The sequence below is a fragment of the Gorilla gorilla genome, chromosome 1 (assembly GCF_029281585.2).
Source record: "Gorilla gorilla gorilla isolate KB3781 chromosome 1, NHGRI_mGorGor1-v2.1_pri, whole genome shotgun sequence".
In the NCBI taxonomy this organism is placed as follows: Eukaryota; Metazoa; Chordata; class Mammalia; order Primates; family Hominidae; genus Gorilla; species Gorilla gorilla.
Window position 1 is genome coordinate 118,356,075 of NC_073224.2, and position 20,888 is coordinate 118,376,962.

Sequence of the window (20,888 nt, forward strand, 5' to 3'; positions counted from 1 at the left end):
TTCAAAAAAATTTTTTAGCTTAGTCTTTGCAGAGGGCATGGAAGCATGTGCCATCTTGTGGCTGTGTTCTTGCTACATCGTTTAATGTCTCATTGTTTTCCTCCCCAACATTTGCTGTAGCACTGTCTGACTGATGGTTATGTGGCTCTGTAAGGAGCCAGATCCCTTGATTCTTCTTTGCCAGCCTAGTGTGATAAAAGCTCTTGATGTAGCCTCAGAAGAGCTTCAACACTGTTACTTGTTTTCTGCCTTTTACCCTCTGATCCTTGAGAATGAAGGAAATGGCCTTTAATTTGGCTTAGCTACAGGTACCCGGGTGGCCAAAATTGAACTCCTTGGCAAGATAGCTTTCTCCTTTTTTTGCTGTTTTAAGGTTCTAAAACTTTTCTGCATGTGGAAATGCTTAAGATGCTCTTAATTTATTGCTTTATCAGTTGATACTAACCATCCTTCTATGGACACATGAAGATAGCTCTTTTTGCCACTCATGATCAGTGGCAGCTTATATCTTACATTTAAAGATATTCCCTTTAGAATGTAGATCATATTGTAGGTCATATTGTTGGTTGAAATTAAAAGTGAACACATTTTTAGGAGTTTTGGGAGGAATTAATTATTTTACAAATAGGTCTTTATACAAAGGTTGAAAGTATGGCCAACAAACTATGCAAATACAATATCTTTGTTATTAAAAGTCATGGGGAATAGTTACTTAATATAGCTGCAATTGTAGTATTGGGCTTAGAGATAGAAAAAACAACCAAGACTTTGAGGTGTGTTTCAGGATTTGTAACCTTAAGAGTGATTTTTTGGATGTGTTTTGGTTTATATGGGGAGTTAGAATTGTTTATTGGATATCCAGCATTTTATCATTTGAAATTTAAAATTAGGTAAGCATCCAAAAACCTGAAAGGCACTATTGAATCCTGTTATTTCTCTGTTTTCAAAGTTGCTTTAAATTTCTTTTGTTGTTTCTTAAGTATTCATGTGAGTGAAAACACTTCCAGAAACATACTTTGGTTGGAATTTGGTTTTCATTTTAAAAGTCTTTGTCACTTCCAGATTAATTTTCTTGTAAGCATAAATCCTGAGTGTGAGGGAGTCAGATATATTTCCAACTTGATTGATCCAAGCCACTGGTTTTAACTCACTCTTCTGTAGTTTCGAGGTTGGAATGTTAGTTGACACTTCTCCTTTGCTGCTTCTCTTAAGTTTGCACTAGCCATTTGCTAAGCTTTGCATATTTTTGTTCTTCCTCTGTCAAAACAGTTCGTCGCTTGGAACGCCAGATTTCTGCCTCACATTGGAATGTTATTTCTTGCTTTGTATTAAACTACATGCTTTGTCTTGTGCAGGTGTTGGCTTATGGAAAGACGCATGGTGTGACTTAACATACTTCTTTTATTTTTTGTTTTGTTTTATTTTGTTTTAAATTCTGCTTATGGTAGCAGACGTGTTTGCAGTTTCTCTGCTTTGAAGGCTTCTTGTTTGGAACCAGTATTTGTAACAAGTGGATCTGTTACTTGCAGAAATATTTTTAAAACAGTGTGTTGATGGCCTTGCAATTTGAAATTCAAGAAACAGAACCATATGTACCCAAGCATTGTAGGTAATCGTACTGCAGAATTCAAGTTTAAAAAGGAAACTTCCAAATCTGTTCCCATTTTTTTTTTCAAAAAATGCCAGAATTTCTGTGAGGAAGAAGTACAGAAAACATTTGTTGCTCAGTTTATTGCAAGTGACATGGCTTTTTTAAAACTAGAAATCATGTATTTTCTTGTAGTGATTAGTTTTTATGTGGAAATATTCCTGCAAATGATACATAAAAACATATTTTAGGTAACTATGAGAAACAAAGTATGATGCTTTCTGCTTCTATTTCTTAAACATCTTACTTTTTGCCTTATTTTGAAATTCCATTATGTGGCTATAAATGATGAAGTTAGCTTTTTCTTGCTGGCATAAGATTTTTTTCCCAAAAGGATTAGGCCTTTGGTCATCCACATCTGGCTCCATTTTCCAAATACTACCCTTGTAAAAAAGGCAACAGTTCTGCCCTTTGTTTTATGGGTTGAATTGATCTGATACCTTATCTGATTGGCAGTCAGATTAAAAAATTTTTAATCTCCAGGGAGTCCTCTTAACTCTTTCTAGGGATTTATTTTAGAATTGTTGCAAAAATGAAACTCCAGCATTTAACCAGCTCTTATCTCTGAACTCTCAGACTCCTTTTCTCTACAGTATAATAGAAGCTCTTAACCGCAGGGATCTTCTTTTCTTTAATACCCGGGTGGTCAGGTTATGGGGGTGGGCAAGAGAAAGCGGTATGTTTTCTTTCCCCATTCATAAGACTTGTAGCTTGAGCCCCTCTGACCTTTCTTTTTTAATCTCTGCAAGTTAACAATCTACAAGCAACTTCTTTTAAGATATGAATTTTTCTTTCTTTAAAAAAAACAGAAGAAAAAGCCAAGAATGAATCAAGTCTGGATGTTTTTTATGTGTGTTTCCTTACAGCAGGCGTGGCCTGGAGGGACTCAGCAAATTCTCCTGCCTTCAACTTGGCAACAGTTGCCTGGGGTAGCTCTACACAACTCTGTCCAGCCCACAGCAATGATTCCAGAGGCCATGGGGAGTGGACAGCAGCTAGCTGACTGGAGGCAAGTGTCCTGTGTTACTCTGGGAGATTTGTAAGGGCAGATCCCATAGGGTGGGAGCACTTGATAATAAGGAGAGAGACTAGTAAGAAAATAAAGGAAAATTTGACACTGTTGGAATCCTTTAAGAACCCATATCAGGCTAGGAGATGGTGTTATAAGAAAACTTTGAATATAGGAAAGCAATAGGTTCTGAAGGTCAGGAATCATTTCTTCTAGATTTTTTAAAGAGAGTCTTAAGTGATTAGAAACCATACAGTGAGATCCTAAAGCCTTGTAATCTAAGTCCCCAACTTTATCTTTTACAATGAAGATTCTTTTTTCTTTTTTTTAATTACATACTAGGTATATATATTTATGGGGTACATGAGATGTTTTGACACAGGCATGTAATGTGAAATAAGCACATCATGGAAAAGGGGGTGTCCATCCCCTCAAGCGTTTATCCTTTGAGTTACAAATAATCCAATTACACTCTTTAAGTCATTTAAAAATGTACAATTAAGTTATTACTGACTATAATCACCTATTGTGCTATCAAATAGTAGTTCTTATTCTTTTTTTTTTTTTTTTTTTTTGTACCCATTAACCATCCCTACCTCCCCACTAGCCCTCCACTACTCTTACCAGCCTCTGGTAACCATCCTACTCTCTATGTCCATGAATTAAATTGTTTTGATTTTTAGATCCCATAAATAAGTGAGAACATGTGGTTTGTTTTTCTGTGTCTGGCTTATTTCACTTAACATAATGATCTTGAGTTCCATCCATGTTGTTGCAAATGACAGGATCTCATTCTTTTTGTGGCTGAGTAGTACTCCATTGTGTATATGTACCATATTTTCTTTATTCATTCATCTGTTGATGGACACTTAGGCTGCTTCCAAATCTTACTGTGAACAGTGCCGCAACATAGAAGTGCAGGTATCTCTTTGATATACTAATTTCCTTTCTTTTGGGTATATACCCAGCAGTGGGATTGCTGGATCATATGGTAGCTCAATTTTTAGTTTTTACAGGAACCTCCAAACTGTTCTCCATAATAGTTGTACTAACTTACATTCCTACCAACAGTGTACAGTTGTTCCCTTTTTTCCATATCCTTGGCAGTGTTTATTATTGCTTGTCTTTTGGATATAAGCCATTTTAACTGGGGTGAGATAATATCTCATTGCAGTTTTGATCTGCATTTCTCTAATGATCAGAGATGTTGAGCACCTTTTCATATGCCTGTTTGTCGTTTGTAAGTCATCTTTTGGAAAATGTCTATTCAATTCTTTTGCCCATTTTTTGATCATATTATTAGATTTTTTTCCATAGAGTTGTTTGAGCTGCTTACGTATTCTAGTTATTAATCCCTTATCAGATGGTAGGTGCTCAACTTTAAAAAAAATAAAATGCAGCTGCATTTTGGCTAATTACTTTTGATGTCTGTTTGGTCCTGATTCTTCAGTGGTTTTGGAATTCACTCTTCTCTTTATTTCTGTTGGTACAGGAATGCCCACTCTCATGGCAACCAGTACAGCACTATCATGCAGCAGCCATCCTTGCTGACTAACCATGTGACATTGGCCACTGCTCAGCCTCTGAATGTTGGTGTTGCCCATGTTGTCAGACAACAACAATCCAGTTCCCTCCCTTCGAAGAAGAATAAGCAGTCAGCTCCAGTCTCTTCCAAGTGAGTCTGTGTTACAGCTGATAGTTAAAACTGTGCCAGTTTGAGAGATATGTTGCCTTGCATTTGGAATATTGTATAGACATATAATATAGATATGAAGCAGCAAGTAGCTGCCAAATTGAGGAAGAAAAAATCATTTCATCTGGGCATGTACACCAGGTGTGTCCTGGTTTTATGATGGTCCTTTGTCTCTGCTGCCACTTTGAATCTAGGGCATTTTATGATGTTTTTATTTTACTTTACAGAGTGAAATTTAATCCTGGGATAAAGGGCTTATAAAAGTAAAATGTCTTTTGTATTTTGGTGTTCTTGTCCCTGGAAACTCTTGCCAGCATGGTGCTTATTTTCACTGGAACTTATATAGTTAAATGTATTTGCTTAATGATTATGTAAAAAGGAATCAATGAGTAAATTGGAAAGCAGTCTGGGGAAAAGATACACAATTTGGAAGGCCAAGGACTGAATCATCTTTCCATGTGAACTTTTCCTACAGGTCCTCTCTAGATGTTCTGCCTTCCCAAGTCTATTCTCTGGTTGGGAGCAGTCCCCTCCGCACCACATCTTCTTATAATTCCTTAGTCCCTGTCCAAGATCAGCATCAGCCCATCATCATTCCAGATACTCCCAGCCCTCCTGTGAGTGTCATCACTATCCGAAGTGACACTGATGAGGAAGAGGACAACAAATACAAGCCCAGTAGGTAAGATAAGTGAATGGTTCCTGGCTCTATTGGTTTTAGGCTGTTGGCTTCAGGCAAGTGGGCCCAGTTTGGCCTGTGAAAGAAAGAACCGGTGGGGCATGGTGGCTCACGCCTGTAATCCCAGCACTTTGGGAGGTTGAGGCCAGCAGATCACCTGAGGTGAGGAGTTCAAGACCAGCCTGGCCAACATGGCACAACCCTGTCTCTACTAAAAATACAAAAATTAGCAGGGCGTGGTGGCACATGTTTGTATCCCAGCTACTCGGGAGGCTGAGGCAGGAGAATCACTTGAACCCAGGAGGCGGAGGTTACAGTGAGCTGAGATCGTGCCACTGCACTCCAGCCTGAGTGACAGAGCAAGACTGCATCCCCTCCCGCCCCCACCCAAGAAAAAGGGCCGAAGAAAAAGGTATTTTGGAAGCATAGCCTTCGATGGGGCTTTTGGTGTTGGGCATACGGAAGAGGGAATGACCTTTTGCTTTTACCTGAGAAGGTAGGATTCACACATGAAAGTAACTCAGGAGACTTTACAGAGTCATGCAGAAATGAAGTTTAAGTGAACTTGGAAGAGAAAATTTAGAATGAATTTAGAGCCTGTTAGTTCAAAAGGACCAATTGTAAGATGGTAGAGGCAACATACAGGAGGTGTTAGAGGTGTGGACTCTGAAGTCATTCTGTCCTGGGTCTGAATCCTGTCTTCACCACTCATCACTTCTTGTGTGACCCTGGGCAAGTTCCTCATCTCCCTATTCCTTAGTTTCCTCATCTGCAAAATGGGGTTAATAGTACCTACTTCATAGGATTGTTGTAAGGATTCAGTGGGATTTATGTAGAGCATGAGAGTAGTGCCTGATACATAAGTACCCAGAAGTTTACTGCTGCTAATATTACTATTATTATTACCATCTTTATCATCATTGTTATCATGGGAGAACCAGAGACAGATCATCTAAGAAACATTGCTTAAAAGGGCAGTTGAAGCTCGGCATGGTGGCTCATGCCTGCAATCCTAGCACTTTGGGAGGCCAAAGCGGGAAGATCACTTGAGGCCAGGAATTTGAGACCCACCTGGGAAACATAGTGACATCTCATCACTACAAAAGATAAAAACAGTTGGGCATGGTGGTACACACCTGTAGTCACAGCTACTCGGGAGGCTAAGATGGGAGGATAGCTTGAGCCCAGGAGGTTGAGGTTGCAGCGAGCTGTGATCACTCCACTGCACTCCAGCCTGGGTGACAGAACAAGACGCTGTCACACACACAAAAAAGAACAATTCAGTTTTCATGTATTTTTCTTTTCCTCAGCTCTGGCCTGAAGCCAAGGTCTAATGTCATCAGTTATGTCACTGTCAATGATTCTCCAGACTCTGACTCTTCTTTGAGCAGCCCTTATTCCACTGATACCCTGAGTGCTCTCCGAGGCAATAGTGGATCTGTTTTGGAGGGGCCTGGCAGAGTTGTGGCAGATGGCACTGGCACCCGCACCATCATTGTGCCTCCACTGAAAACTCAGCTTGGTGACTGCACTGTAGCAACCCAGGCCTCAGGTGAGTGTTATCTTCACAGCTTGAGTTGAATTCTCCTTTGATGTGTGAATGCTTAAATATTTTGCCATAATCCACTTATATCAGTGGTAGAGACCAGTGGTGTAGACATTCTTAAAGAGTCCTTAATTCAGAAATCAGTTCCCTGCACAATGTGAAATTATTTTTGGCCATCACTTTATCTTCCTGTGTTTATTTTGCTTGGATTAATATACAAATGAGATTGTAGTCTCAGAAACACATTCAATGCTGATGGGAGAAAGCAGACAAGACGTGTGATATTGCAAGAAGAATTAGCAGGCAATTAGGTTTGCCACAGATGATTTGAATTTGGCAATCGAGATGTAGACAGGACTTGATAATATTGAAAATGACTGCAAAAGTGTTTTGGAAAACAGTTATATTCTTTAGATTTTTTTCTCACCCAGTGTCATAGCAGTGATGCTTTTGATGGTTTTATTACCAACCCAATTACTTCCATCGTCTTTGCCCTGTTAGATACTGGACTTAGGCTCCCTGGTTTAGTTATTGTGTTAGTTGGGTAATAGTAGTTGCAGTAACAAATCCTAGATTTTTGTAGCATAACATAGTAGAATTTTACTTCTCTCTCATATAATTTCTTGGTACAAGTGTTTCATTCCTGAGCATCCAGTCAGAAAGAGAAAGAAAGTTTGAAGGAGGCACACATATGTCTTAACCTCTTTAGGCTGGAAATAAGTGGAAATAGTGAATGCTTCTCACATGGCCCCACCTAGATGCAAGTGAGCCCAGGCAATGTAGTCTTGTTAAGGCAGCTGCTTTTCAGTGACAACTTCATACCAAGGAAGGGGTTGGTGAAGTTTAGGTGTCAACATAAACCTGGGCCATACTTGTATAAATTATGTTTTATTATGTATTATCTTACTGCCATAGACATAAACAGGGTTGTAATTTGAGGGTATTGTGTTATGCCTCTGTGTGATTCTTTTCAGAAGTAGACAGTTGTCCCATTGCAGACAAGAGAGAGAGCCTCCTGATGCCAGGCTACTGAATAGAATTATTAGTACCTCCGTGTGCTCTTGGGTCCAGAGAATATAGGCTATCACATGAGACACTGAATAAATGCTCTGGTTTTCCTAATGGGAACACAGAAGCAAGCAAAATTTCACATTCAGCTGTCCTGTAATTTCTAAGAATCTGAAGACAGTAAGTGTCCAACAAGATAGAATTTTGCCTTCTTTTAAACCCTCTTGACACTTTAATATCCTAAGAATTACCAATAGCTTTCTCAGCTTCACATTATCATTTCTGTGCTTATTTAATCCCTTCCTACATAAAACTATAAACTCTTGGAGAGAGGGATGGTGTCTTAGCATATTTGTATTTCCAGTCGTTCCTTGTATATAACAAGAGATTATAGTTAAAATATTTATAATATTTATTTAAGTGAATATTTTGAGGATCCTATGTGGAGATTTGTGCCAAGACAGAAAAGAAATGGGTGATAACAGGTTATTTTCTTCTCGTGTAAATAGAATTGAGACCTTAATGCTTGCAAACTACATACAGATGTGGACTAATTAATATGATGCCATCTGAGGTTAGCTCAGTGATGTCTACTCATAACTATTAAGCCTGGTGCTTTTTTAGGTCTCCTGAGCAATAAGACCAAGCCAGTAGCTTCAGTGAGTGGGCAGTCATCTGGATGCTGTATCACCCCCACAGGGTATCGAGCTCAACGCGGGGGGACCAGTGCAGCACAACCACTCAACCTTAGCCAGGTAAGTGCTGTGGGCTACTGCCTTCTGTTTGGGCCCTGCACTGTTGTTACTTTCTGGAGAACCCTGTTTCTGGCTGGATGCTGAATAAAGCCAAATGAAGCCCCTTTTGTGTCAAACAATTTTGTGTTCTATGGCTTACGTCGTACCGCATATGCTGTGTCTCTTCATTCACTCTGTAAGTGTGTTCAGGATGTACATTCTAGGTTTTCCATCAGACCTCCGTAAGTCTACCCTGGAAGGTTAGAGAAACGTCTGGGATTTAGAAAGAGCCTGGGATGCTTTAACCATGTCTGTGATAGGCATATGCTTTGAGACCAGATTCTCTTTATCCCCCAGGCCATAAGTAAGCTGATCCTTACATAGTTTACTTGAGTCAAGAGATTGTGAAAAGCTCATTGGCCACCAAATTCAACTGGTTCTAGGTCCTACTTGTTGCTGGAGTCTGCGAGTTGGGACTTCCCCACTCTCCGAACACCCCCAGCCCCAACCTACCCTTCTGCTTCTCTCATTACTTTATTCTATTTGTGTTCACTCTTAGAAGCTAAAATTCGAGTGCTTGTATGATGTCCACCAGTAGTGAGAAAGTGTCAGTATGAGGGTATGTGAGAGAGAGCACATGCAAGTGAAAATGTAAGTTTGAGTTAGTGCATGTATTTTAGGCTCCACATTTCAAGAGGGGTATGAAGAACTTAGAGGATGAAAACAAAAGAAAGCAATGGTAAGAAATAAAGGTTAGGAAAAATTCAAATTTACTGACGCCAGAATAGGGTGAGTTGAGTCACCAGTTATTAACTTGCAGGAGTGGGGAACCCTATGATCTCTTGATTCTCCCTCTTCCTGTCATACTTATAAGCAAAATGCTGTTACCTGAGCCAGGTTAGGATCTATCTTGCTAAGAGGCAGAGGGAGGGGTGGCTGATTTCTGACAGCATTCAATGCCAGTCTGGGAGATTATGTGCTATACCCATTCGGAAACAGTACAAGTCAGGACCTGAGCTCTTAACTTGGCCTTTGGTGCCCTGAGCTGGAGTGACCTCAAGATTCCTCACTTCTTCCTTCTTTCTTCCAGAACCAGCAGTCATCGGCGGCTCCAACCTCACAGGAGAGAAGCAGCAACCCAGCCCCCCGCAGGCAGCAGGCGTTTGTGGCCCCTCTCTCCCAAGCCCCCTACACCTTCCAGCATGGCAGCCCGCTACACTCGACAGGGCACCCACACCTTGCCCCGGCCCCTGCTCACCTGCCAAGCCAGGCTCATCTGTATACGTATGCTGCCCCGACTTCTGCTGCTGCACTGGGCTCAACCAGCTCCATTGCTCATCTTTTCTCCCCACAGGGTTCCTCAAGGCATGCTGCAGCCTATGCCACTCACCCTAGCACTTTGGTGCACCAGGTCCCTGTCAGTGTTGGGCCCAGCCTCCTCACTTCTGCCAGCGTGGCCCCTGCTCAGTACCAACACCAGTTTGCCACCCAATCCTACATTGGGTCTTCCCGAGGCTCAACAATTTACACTGGATACCCGCTGAGTCCTACCAAGATCAGCCAGTATTCCTACTTATAGTTGGTGAGCATGAGGGAGGAGGAGTCATGGCTACCTTCTCCTGGCCCTGAGTTCTTAATATTGGGCTATGGAGAGATCCTCCTTTACCCTCTTGAAATTTCTTAGCCAGCAACTTGTTCTGCAGGGGCCCACTGAAGCAGAAGGTTTTTCTCTGGGGGAACCTGTCTCAGTGTTGACTGCATTGTTGTAGTCTTCCCAAAGTTTGCCCTATTTTTAAATTCTTTATTTTTGTGACAGCAATTTTGGTACTTGGAAGAGTTCAGATGCCCATCTTCTGCAGTTACCAAGGAAGAGAGATTGTTCTGAAGTTACCCTCTGAAAAATATTTTGTCTCTCTGACTTGATTTCTATAAATGCTTTTAAAAACAAGTGAAGCCCCTCTTTATTTCATTTTGTGTTATTGTGATTGCTGGTCAGGAAAAATGCTGATAGAAGGAGTTGAAATCTGATGACAAGAAAAGAAAAATCATTACTTTTTGTTTGTTTATAAACTCAGACTTGCCTATTTTATTTTAAAAGCGGCTTACACAAGTCTGTATTTTTACTATCAGGCATTTCTCCTCAAAATCTCCCTTTTGTTTATTGGACGTTTAAACTTACAGAGTTTCAGTTTTGTTTTAATGTCATATTATACTTAATGGGCAATTGTTATTTTTGCAAAACTGGTTACGTATTACTCTATGTTACTATTGAGATTCTCTCAATTGCTCCTGTGTTTGTTATAAAGTAGTGTTTAAAAGGCAGCTCACCATTTGCTGGTAACTTAATGTGAGAGAATCCATATCTGCGTGAAAACACCAAGTATTCTTTTTAAATGAAGCACCATGAATTCTTTTTTAAATTATTTTTTAAAAGTCTTTCTCTCTCTGATTCAGCTTAAATTTTTTTATCGAAAAAGCCATTAAGGTGGTTATTATTATATGGTGGTGGTGGTTTTATTATATGCAAAATCTCTGTCTATTATGAGATACTGGCATTGATGAGCTTTGCCTAAAGATTAGTATGAATTTTCAGTAATACACCTCTGTTTTGCTCATCTCTCCCTTCTGTTTTATGTGATTTGTTTGGGGAGAAAGCTAAAAAAACCTGAAACCAGATAAGAACATTTCTTGTGTATAGCTTTTATACTTTAAAGTAGCTTCCTTTGTATGCCAGCAGCAAATTGAATGCTCTCTTATTAAGACTTATATAATAAGTGCATGTAGGAATTGCAAAAAATATTTTAAAAATTTATTACTGAATTTAAAAATATTTTAGAAGTTTTGTAATGGTGGTGTTTTAATATTTTACATAATTAAATATGTACATATTGATTAGAAAAATATAACAAGCAATTTTTCCTGCTAACCCAAAATGTTATTTGTAATCAAATGTGTAGTGATTACACTTGAATTGTGTACTTAGTGTGTGTGTGATCCTCCAGTGTTATCCCGGAGATGGATTGATGTCTCCATTGTATTTAAACCAAAATGAACTGATACTTGTTGGAATGTATGTGAACTAATTGCAATTATATTAGAGCATATTACTGTAGTGCTGAATGAGCAGGGGCATTGCCTGCAAGGAGAGGAGACCCTTGGAATTGTTTTGCACAGGTGTGTCTGGTGAGGAGTTTTTCAGTGTGTGTCTCTTCCTTCCCTTTCTTCCTCCTTCCCTTATTGTAGTGCCTTATATGATAATGTAGTGGTTAATAGAGTTTACAGTGAGCTTGCCTTAGGATGGACCAGCAAGCCCCCGTGGACCCTAAGTTGTTCACCGGGATTTATCAGAACAGGATTAGTAGCTGTATTGTGTAAATGCATTGTTCTCAGTTTCCCTGCCAACATTGAAAAATAAAAACAGCAGCTTTTCTCCTTTACCACCACCTCTACCCCTTTCCATTTTGGATTCTCAGCTGAGTTCTCACAGAAGCATTTTCCCCATGTGGCTCTCTCACTGTGCGTTGCTACCTTGCTTCTGTGAGAATTCAGGAAGCAGGTGAGAGGAGTCAAGCCAATATTAAATATGCATTCTTTTAAAGTACGTGCAATCACTTTTAGAATGAATTTTTTTTTTCCTTTTCCCATGTGGCAGTCCTTCCTGCACATAGTTGACATTCCTAGTAAAATATTTGCTTGTTGAAAAAAACATGTAACAGATGTGTTTATACCAAAGAGCCTGTTGTATTGCTTACCATGTCCCCATACTATGAGGAGAAGTTTTGTGGTGCCGCTGGTGACAAGGAACTCACAGAAAGGTTTCTTAGCTGGTGAAGAATATAGAGAAGGAACCAAAGCCTGTTGAGTCATTGAGGCTTTTGAGGTTTCTTTTTTAACAGCTTGTATAGTCTTGGGGCCCTTCAAGCTGTGAAATTGTCCTTGTACTCTCAGCTCCTGCATGGATCTGGGTCAAGTAGAAGGTACTGGGGATGGGGACATTCCTGCCCATAAAGGATTTGGGGAAAGAAGATTAATCCTAAAATACAGGTGTGTTCCATCTGAATTGAAAATGATATATTTGAGATATAATTTTAGGACTGGTTCTATGTAGATAGAGATGGTGTCAAGGAGGTGCAGGATGGAGATGGGAGATTTCATGGAGCCTGGTCAGCCAGCTCTGTAACAGGTTGAACACCGAGGAGCTGTCAAAGTATTTGGAGTTTCTTCATTGTAAGGAGTAAGGGCTTCCAAGATGGGGCAGGTAGTCAGTACAGCCTACCAGGAACATGTTGTGTTTTCTTTATTTTTTTAAAATCATTATATTGAGTTGTGTTTTCAGCACTATATTGGTCAAGATAGCCAAGCAGTTTGTATAATTTCTGTCACTAGTGTCATACAGTTTTCTGGTCAACATGTGTGATCTTTGTGTCTCCTTTTTGCCAAGCACATTCTGATTTTCTTATTGGAACACAGGTCTAGTTTCTAAAGGACAAATTTTTTGTTCCTTGTCTTTTTTCTATAAGGGACAAGATTTGTTGTTTTTGTAAGAAATCAGATGCAGGAAAGAAAACCAAATCCCATTCCTGCACCCCAGTCCAATAAGCAGATACCACTTAAGATAGGAGTCTAAACTCCACAGAAAAGGATAATACCAAGAGCTTGTATTGTTACCTTAGTCACTTGACTAGCAGTGTGTGGCTTTAAAAACTAGAGATTTTTCAGTCTTAGTCTGCAAACTGGCATTTCCGATTTTCCAACATAAAAATCCACCTGTGTCTGCTGAATGTGTATGTATGTGCTCACTGTGGCTTTAGATTCTGTCCCTGGGGTTAGCCCTGTTGGCCCTGACAGGAAGGGAGGAAGCCTGGTGAATTTAGTAAGCAGCTGGCCTGGGTCACAGTGACCTGACCTCAAACCAGCTTAAGGCTTTAAGTCCTCTCTCAGAACTTGCATTTCCAACTTCTTCCTTTCTGGGTGAGAGAAGTGGGGAAGGGTTCAGTGTAGCCACTCTGGGCTCATAGGGACACTTGGTCACTGCAGAGTTTTTAATAGCTCCCAGGAGGTGATATTATTTTCAGTGCTCAGCTGAAATACCAACCCCAGGAATAAGAACTCCATTTCAAACAGTTCTGGCCATTCTGAGCCTGCTTTTGTGATTGCTCATCCATTGTCCTCCACTAGAGGGGCTAAGCTTAACTGCCCTTAGCCAGGCAAGCACAGTAATGTGTGTTTTGTTCAGCATTATTATGCAAAAATTCACTAGTTGAGATGGTTTGTTTTAGGATAGGAAATGAAATTGCCTCTCAGTGACAGGAGTGGCCCGAGCCTGCTTCCTATTTTGATTTTTTTTTTTTTAACTGATAGATGGTGCAGCATGTCTACATGGTTGTTTGTTGCTAAACTTTATATAATGTGTGGTTTCAATTCAGCTTGAAAAATAATCTCACTACATGTAGCAGTACATTATATGTACATTATATGTAATGTTAGTATTTCTGCTTTGAATCCTTGATATTGCAATGGAATTCCTACTTTATTAAATGTATTTGATATGCTAGTTATTGTGTGCGATTTAAACTTTTTTTGCTTTCTCCCTTTTTTTGGTTGTGCGCTTTCTTTTACAACAAGCCTCTAGAAACAGATAGTTTCTGAGAATTACTGAGCTATGTTTGTAATGCAGATGTACTTAGGGAGTATGTAAAATAATCATTTTAACAAAAGAAATAGATATTTAAAATTTAATACTAACTATGGGAAAAGGGTCCATTGTGTAAAACATAGTTTATCTTTGGATTCAATGTTTGTCTTTGGTTTTACAAAGTAGCTTGTATTTTCAGTATTTTCTACATAATATGGTAAAATGTAGAGCAATTGCAATGCATCAATAAAATGGGTAAATTTTCTGAATTATGTGGCTGTTTTTGACTTCTGTTATAGGACATAAAGGGGATCAATAAATGACATCTTTGAAAGTGGCTAAGCATATTGTATTTGAACATCAGTAGAGTACTAGAGACAATTTCATTCTTCATACAAATCTCCATACTGGAAATGAATAGGGTTTGGCAGGGAATACTTCCCAAGAATGCAGTGTCCAGGGTCCTTACTTCACATCATCTGGATCTGACCCTTTGAGAGAGGTAGAAGACTTCTGAGACCGGCAAATTAAGCTTTGTTTCCTCATATATTTTGCCAAATAGCAGTAGCAGAATGAAAAGATGAGTAACCACAGGAAGCTGCTATTTTTCCCCTCCTTTCAAACTGTACTGTTAGAGTCATGGTCCTTTTTAGAGAAGGAACCTCTCATCAGATTCTGTTGATTCTAAAGTGAATAGAATTTCTCCCGATAAAGAAATAGGGGTTTGTTTGGATTAATGACTGCAGGTCTCTGAGTAAATGCTCTATTTGATTTTTTTTTTTCGGCCCGTGTGTCAGGCCAAGTCTACCTTATGGTGGCCATTAATTCATTTTGGGCTCCTGTAGCCTTAGTTGGGATATAGAAATGAGAAACACTCAGAAATACCCTTTTGGACCACAACCAAGAGAAATAACCAATAGTCTTTTCTCCCAGTGGTAAGGAAGTCAGAATGCATTGATCTAGACTGCAACAACATATATATATCAGATTCCGCCCCCCCTGCAATACATGAATGTATAGTAAATTAGTGTGAACTCACTGAACACTCCTCAGTTTTGGTGAGAGACTATATCTGGCCTCTTTCAAGCAAAGGAAAGCCATGTAAAACTGCTGCTGTCAGCCTTACTTCCAGACGATCGAGTTAATTTACTAACTTCTCAGTGACCTGTTTTTTTTTTTAATCTCAGTTATATTTTCTTCCTTGGGCTAAATCAGATATTTGCATATCCCCCAAGGTAGTAATTGGATAGTCTTGGGGGAAATATGCATTTTAGTGGTGAAAACCCCTGTAAATTCAATATATTTGGCTTTTGTGGAAAATTTTCCTCATGGGGTGAAGTCTTAAGCCTTAGTTTCTGTATTAATCATGAGAGATGACACCAGGTGCTTAGCACAAGGTGGCGCCAATGAGCTTTAGAATAAGTTGGGCTTGACCACTTGGGCCATTTTTTTCCTGCTTCCTGCCTTCAAGCCTCACCTCCCCACCTCCCAGCTTCTACTGAACAAGGCTGAAAACAACCCACTCTATTGCAGGGAAAGGGAAGGATTAATGAAAAACGTCAGTTTCTTAAGTCAGCACTGGTGAAACTTTCCTAAAACAGGAATGGCGTTTGCTGAGTTTTCTCTGGGGTCTCTGCTTTCTGCAGCTAGCTTCCCTGCTTGACTGCCTAGAAGGCCTCTGCCTTCGGGTTTCCATCTCTTTCCCCTCCAGAGGAGCCTACAGCCTAGGCGGGAGGTGGTTAAGGTTTCTGGCTGCTGTGCAATGGGGCCATCTGTGTTTGATCAATCCTGGCGGAAAGGAGGGGGTGGGGGTTGTAAAGAGACTGAAAGCATTCCAGAGTAGTGAGAGAGACCCAGAGATCAGAAGGAGAGAAGGCACCGCCCCCACCCCGCCTCCAAAGCTAACCCTCGGGCTTGAGGGGAAGAGGCTGACTGTACGTTCCTTCTACTCTGGCACCATTCTCCAGGCTGCCATGGGGCCCAGCACCCCTCTCCTCATCTTGTTCCTTTTGTCATGGTCGGGACCCCTCCAAGGACAGCAGCACCACCTTGTGGAGTACATGGAACGCCGACTAGCTGCTTTAGAGGTGAGGGACCCCTTTCTCTTCTAGCCCAGCCTAGAAGGATTTCAGGGCTATTGGTTCAACCAGTTTGTTAGGGATCTGGGGATAACAAGAAAGGGCTCTGTTTTCTACAGAAAATTCTCTCTTAATAAGAGGACCTTCAGAATGACAAGCCCTCCTCTTACCCCACATAGAACAATTCCAAAGCAAATCGACTTTTGCGTTTTACCTCTGGGATTAGATAGAATAAGGGGGCAGAGTGGAAACAAGAGCCAAGATTGTGGGGCTGCATCTCCAGAGAAGGTGATGATTCTGTTGAAGTTGGAGGTTCCCAGGGAATCTATAACTTCCTGTCTTTTTAACAGGTTGAGATCTGTAGCATTTTAGTGTCCGAGAGGATAATTGCTGAGGGAGCAGAGACCTCTTCACACCTTCATGCGCTTAGACCTGCCTAGAGGCTCAGATGGCTCAGTGGCACTGCTCACAGAGAACACAGGCTGGAGGACATGGAGTCGGGGTAGGGGCCTAGGTGAATCTCAGCTAGGCTCTTTGCACATTTAGCACCTCTGCACATCTGGTTTCCTTTTCTGCAGGAGTGGAAGGGGATATTGAAGCCTGGCTGAGTTTGCTCTTTTTTTCCCATTCCTGACTCCTGAGTTGGGCCTCTCCCTGCCTGGGAGTTGTAACCCTGCAGCCTCCCTCCTGATCCCCCATCCCTTCAGGAACGGCTGGCCCAGTGCCAGGACCAGAGTAGTCGGCATGCTGCTGAGCTGCGGGACTTCAAGAACAAGATGCTGCCACTGCTGGAGGTGGCAGAGAAGGAGCGGGAGGCACTCAGAACTGAGGCCGACACCATCTCCGGGAGAGTGGATCGTCTGGAGCGGGAGGTAGACTATCTGGAGACCCAGAACCCAGCTCTGCCCTGTGTAGAGTTTGATGAGAAGGTGACTGGAGGCCCTGGGACCAAAGGCAAGGGAAGAAGGAATGAGAAGTACGATATGGTGACAGGTAAATAATCTGAAAGCAGGCCCCTAACTCTCTCAGAACCGATATTCTTCCTTCCTTGCTTCTTACTTTTTTTCGCTTTGTCCCAGTCCACTGTGGCTCTGTCTTCTGGAATCTGTTTTAGGGAAACCTCTGTAATGCCAGGTCTATTAAGGAGAGGTTCTGGGGATCCAGGCCGCGGTGGTACCCGCTCCTTCTCAATTCTCCCTAAGAGTGTAGGCAACCACTGGGCAAATGCTCACTATTCTCCAGATCACCCACCCTGGGGGAGTTCCTGCGGAGGCATCTAATTCTTGCCTCTATTTCCTTTTCCTGTGCTTTTCTCATCAGACTGTGGCTACACAATCTCTCAAGTGAGATCAATGAAGATTCTGAAGCGATTTGGTGGCCCAGCTGGTCTATGGACCAAGGATCCACTGGGGCAAACAGAGAAGATCTACGTGTTAGATGGGACACAGAATGACACAGCCTTTGTCTTCCCAAGGCTGCGTGACTTCACCCTTGCCATGGCTGCCCGGAAAGCTTCCCGAGTCCGGGTGCCCTTCCCCTGGGTAGGCACAGGGCAGCTGGTATATGGTGGCTTTCTTTATTTTGCCCGGAGGCCTCCTGGAAGACCTGGTGGAGGTGGTGAGATGGAGAACACTTTGCAGCTAATCAAATTCCACCTGGCAAACCGAACAGTGGTGGACAGCTCAGTATTCCCAGCAGAGGGGCTGATCCCCCCCTACGGCTTGACAGCAGACACGTACATCGACCTGGCAGCTGATGAGGAAGGTCTTTGGGCTGTCTATGCCACCCGGGAGGATGACAGCCACTTGTGTCTGGCCAAGTTAGATCCACAGACACTGGACACAGAGCAGCAGTGGGACACACCATGTCCCAGAGAGAATGCTGAGGCTGCCTTTGTCATCTGTGGGACCCTCTATGTCGTCTATAACACCCGTCCTGCCAGTCGGGCCCGCATCCAGTGCTCCTTTGATGCCAGCGGCACCCTGACCCCTGAACGGGCGGCACTCCCTTATTTCCCCCGCAGATATGGTGCCCATGCCAGCCTCCGCTATAACCCCCGAGAACGCCAGCTCTATGCCTGGGATGATGGCTACCAGATTGTCTATAAGCTGGAGATGAGGAAGAAAGAAGAGGAGGTTTGAGGAGCTAGCCTTGTTTTTTGCATCATTCTCACTCCCATACATTTATATTATATCCCCACTAAATTTCTTGTTCCTCATTCTTCAAATGTGGGCCAGTTGTGGCTCAAATCCTCTATATTTTTAGCCAATGGCAATCAAATTCTTTCAGCTCCTTTGTTTCATACAGAACTCCAGATCCTGAGTAATCCTTTTAGAGCCCAAAGAGTCAAAACCCTCAATGTTCCCTCCTGCTCTCCTGCCCCATGTCAACAAATTTCAGGCTAAGGATGACCCAGACCCAGGGCTCTAACCTTGTATGCGGGCAGGCCCAGGGAGCAGGCAGCAGTGTTCTTCCCCTCAGAGTGACTTGGGGAGGGAGAAATAGGAGGAGACGTCCAGCTCTGCCCTCTCTTCCTCACTCCTCCCTTCAGTGTCCTGAGGAACAGGACTTTCTCCACATTGTTTTGTATTGCAACATTTTGCATTAAAAGGAAAATCCACTACTCCTCTCCTGTGTTTGTTTGGGGGGTAGCCCTCAGATCAAACTTCCCCCTGACCATCCATTTTCTCCCTCCCAACCCATCCCCACTGCTTGAGCCATATTAAAGACTTGGCGGGGCTCCTTTTGCTGAGGAAGAGTTTACTGTGAGGCGCCTGGGGGAAGTGGCAGAATCCCGCCACTTTAGGAGGCTGGACGAAAGGCCTCCTTCCACACCCACCGCCATCCACAGCAGCCAATCCACAGCAGCCATCCTAGAACCTCAGTGGCACCGTGCCTCTGGCTGTGAGACACTGGGGCCCAGGACAGAGATTCCAGTTCCGATTCTCAGAGGATTTTGAACTACAAAATGCATGTTAGTTGCATTGCATTCTAGTGTGGAAACCAGAGCCCTGAATGCCTGTGTTTCTAGTAAGAACTGAAGTCTCCCCTCTAAAGTGGACTCTGCCCCGCACCCAAGACCTCCACTCCCACCTCCAGCGTTGTGCTCCTGCAGGGCCAGGTTGCACAATCATTCTTGGTCTGGACCGCTCTGATTTTCCTGCTGCCACAGCGTCTGCGGTTTGTGCAGGGAGGAGGGGCAGTGACCGTGTCCCAGATGTTGGCCTTACACGGTCCGCAGCCTATTCTTGCTTTCCTCTTCTCCACTCTCATCACCCTCACCTACCCACTTCAGCCCTGAACCTGGCTGAAGCCTGTCAGGACTTCTGGAAACTTAACCCTCTCTGGCCCATACCCTGGCCTCTGGCGTTGGATTGCAGAGCGTAATGTGGGGAAGCGGGAAGGGAGAAGGGAGAGGAGGAGGAAGGCTCCAGGCTTTGGACTCCAGTCTCCAGGAATCTGCTGATTTCTGCACCAGGCCCCCACCCCAGCCTCACCCTCACTGCTGCATGCTCAGCTCGCAGGGGCAAGGCTGGCTGATGGGCAGGATCCACTGCTTTCATGAGGAGTCCACCTCAGGCATCCCTGGGGGTCCTCTTGGTTATTTGCCCTAGCCAAGTGCGGGAAGGGGGCACAGCCTTCTCCCCAAAGCACAGCCCTCCTTCCTGCCCCAGTTGGGGTGGCTCTGTCAGGGCCCTGTGAGCCTCCCTTTGTCTTCTTTTCTTTTCTCCTCAGGCAGAGCTGCTCCAGACGTAGGTTGATGAGGATGGGGAAAGAAAGACAGTGAAGCACCTCACAAAGGCGCTATTATAGGGAGCCCGGGGCGGGCAGGGGCTCTCTCCCATTGAATTCTCTCTTAATGTGGGGCTGGCAACAGTAATCACCACCTGTCAGCCCACGGAAGGGTCTGCCCACAGAACAGCTGGCTGCGGCACACGTGGTGCACAGGGAGGGGTTGAGGGGGAAGGGCATTCTGAGCGCAGGCCTGGAGAATGGGGTCTGGGCCACAGGGCTGGCAGAGCAGCGTGGGGACTGTGGGTGCCCCATGTGGAAGGGGAGCTTGTCTGCTCCCTAGCGTGACTGTGTGTGTGTGTGTTGGGGGTGGGAGGTGCCTGTGTGTGGCAGAGGTGCTTGTCTGCTCCCTGGTGTGACTGTGGGGGTGGGGGGAGGGGGCACCACCCGTATGTGGCAGAGGTGCTTGTCGTCTCCCTAGTGTGACTGCGTATGTGTATGCGTATGTGTATATGTGCCCGCATGTGGCAGGGGAGCTTGTGTGCTAGCCTGTGTGGCTGTATGAGTGTGTGATAGGAGGCTGTAGGGTCAGGCTGTGTCTCTGGAGTTACCTTGTTAGAGCACCAAACACCAGGAGCGGCTCTGATGCCCTTGATGAGAGCATAACCTGAGACTCCGTGTGTATAAGTGACGTCAAGGAATGTGTATTTGAAGTACATTCTTAACGCCTTGTTACTTCCATGAAAATCAGGTAACCAGGTTCTTCCGCGTTACATGTGTGTGCTTGTCTTTGTGGCATCTATCTTTGCCTGATTCCTCCTCCATGAGAAAGAAAAAAAGCATCTCTTTTTTTGGCTTACAATTTCTGTGGAAAAGTTCATTCAGGCTTTTCTGAAAGGGCAGAAATCTCTGGGGCCTTGTCATTTATTACTTTTCTTTTCCTTCTTTTTGGCTCCTGTGCAACAGCTAGTGCTATTTTGGAAGCATTATGGAAGGTGAGTAGAACTGTGTGGGCAGATCCAGTGAACTGTCCAAATTCATTAAACTAAATTATCTGCTGCTCCAGGAGACAGCACCGGTAGCTAAATCCTATCATCCACAAGTAGCCTCAGACCCCCATCAGACC

At 43.1% G+C, this 20,888-nt stretch overlaps 2 protein-coding genes across 7 annotated transcripts in view; both read left to right on the plus strand.

Annotated features, from left to right (window-relative positions):
* The window catches only part of HIPK1 (homeodomain interacting protein kinase 1), a 48,420-nt gene extending 34,199 nt beyond the window's left edge, over positions 1 to 14,221 (plus strand). For 4 of the 6 annotated variants that reach the window (XM_063695691.1, XM_019020704.3, XM_055356327.2 and 1 more), the window contains 6 exons: positions 2,515 to 2,657; positions 4,150 to 4,332; positions 4,826 to 5,032; positions 6,340 to 6,581; positions 8,208 to 8,338; positions 9,408 to 14,221. In XM_063695691.1, coding sequence (XP_063551761.1) covers positions 2,515 to 2,657; positions 4,150 to 4,332; positions 4,826 to 5,032; positions 6,340 to 6,581; positions 8,208 to 8,338; positions 9,408 to 9,896 — 1,395 coding nt within the window. In that variant the 3' untranslated portion in view covers positions 9,897 to 14,221. The remainder of the gene's footprint in view (positions 1 to 2,514; positions 2,658 to 4,149; positions 4,333 to 4,825; positions 5,033 to 6,339; positions 6,582 to 8,207; positions 8,339 to 9,407) is intronic. The other 2 variants (XM_004065386.4, XM_019020701.3) reach the window with 2 other exon arrangements.
* A 1,557-nt stretch (positions 14,222 to 15,778) lies between these two features.
* OLFML3 (olfactomedin like 3) lies at positions 15,779 to 18,653 on the plus strand. Its single transcript, XM_004026379.5, has 3 exons — positions 15,779 to 16,039; positions 16,738 to 17,023; positions 17,351 to 18,653. Exons 1-3 carry the CDS (start codon positions 15,926 to 15,928, stop codon positions 18,169 to 18,171), a joined length of 1,221 nt encoding a protein of 406 aa, XP_004026428.5. The 5' UTR covers positions 15,779 to 15,925; the 3' UTR covers positions 18,172 to 18,653.
* Positions 18,654 to 20,888: the final 2,235 nt, after the last annotated feature.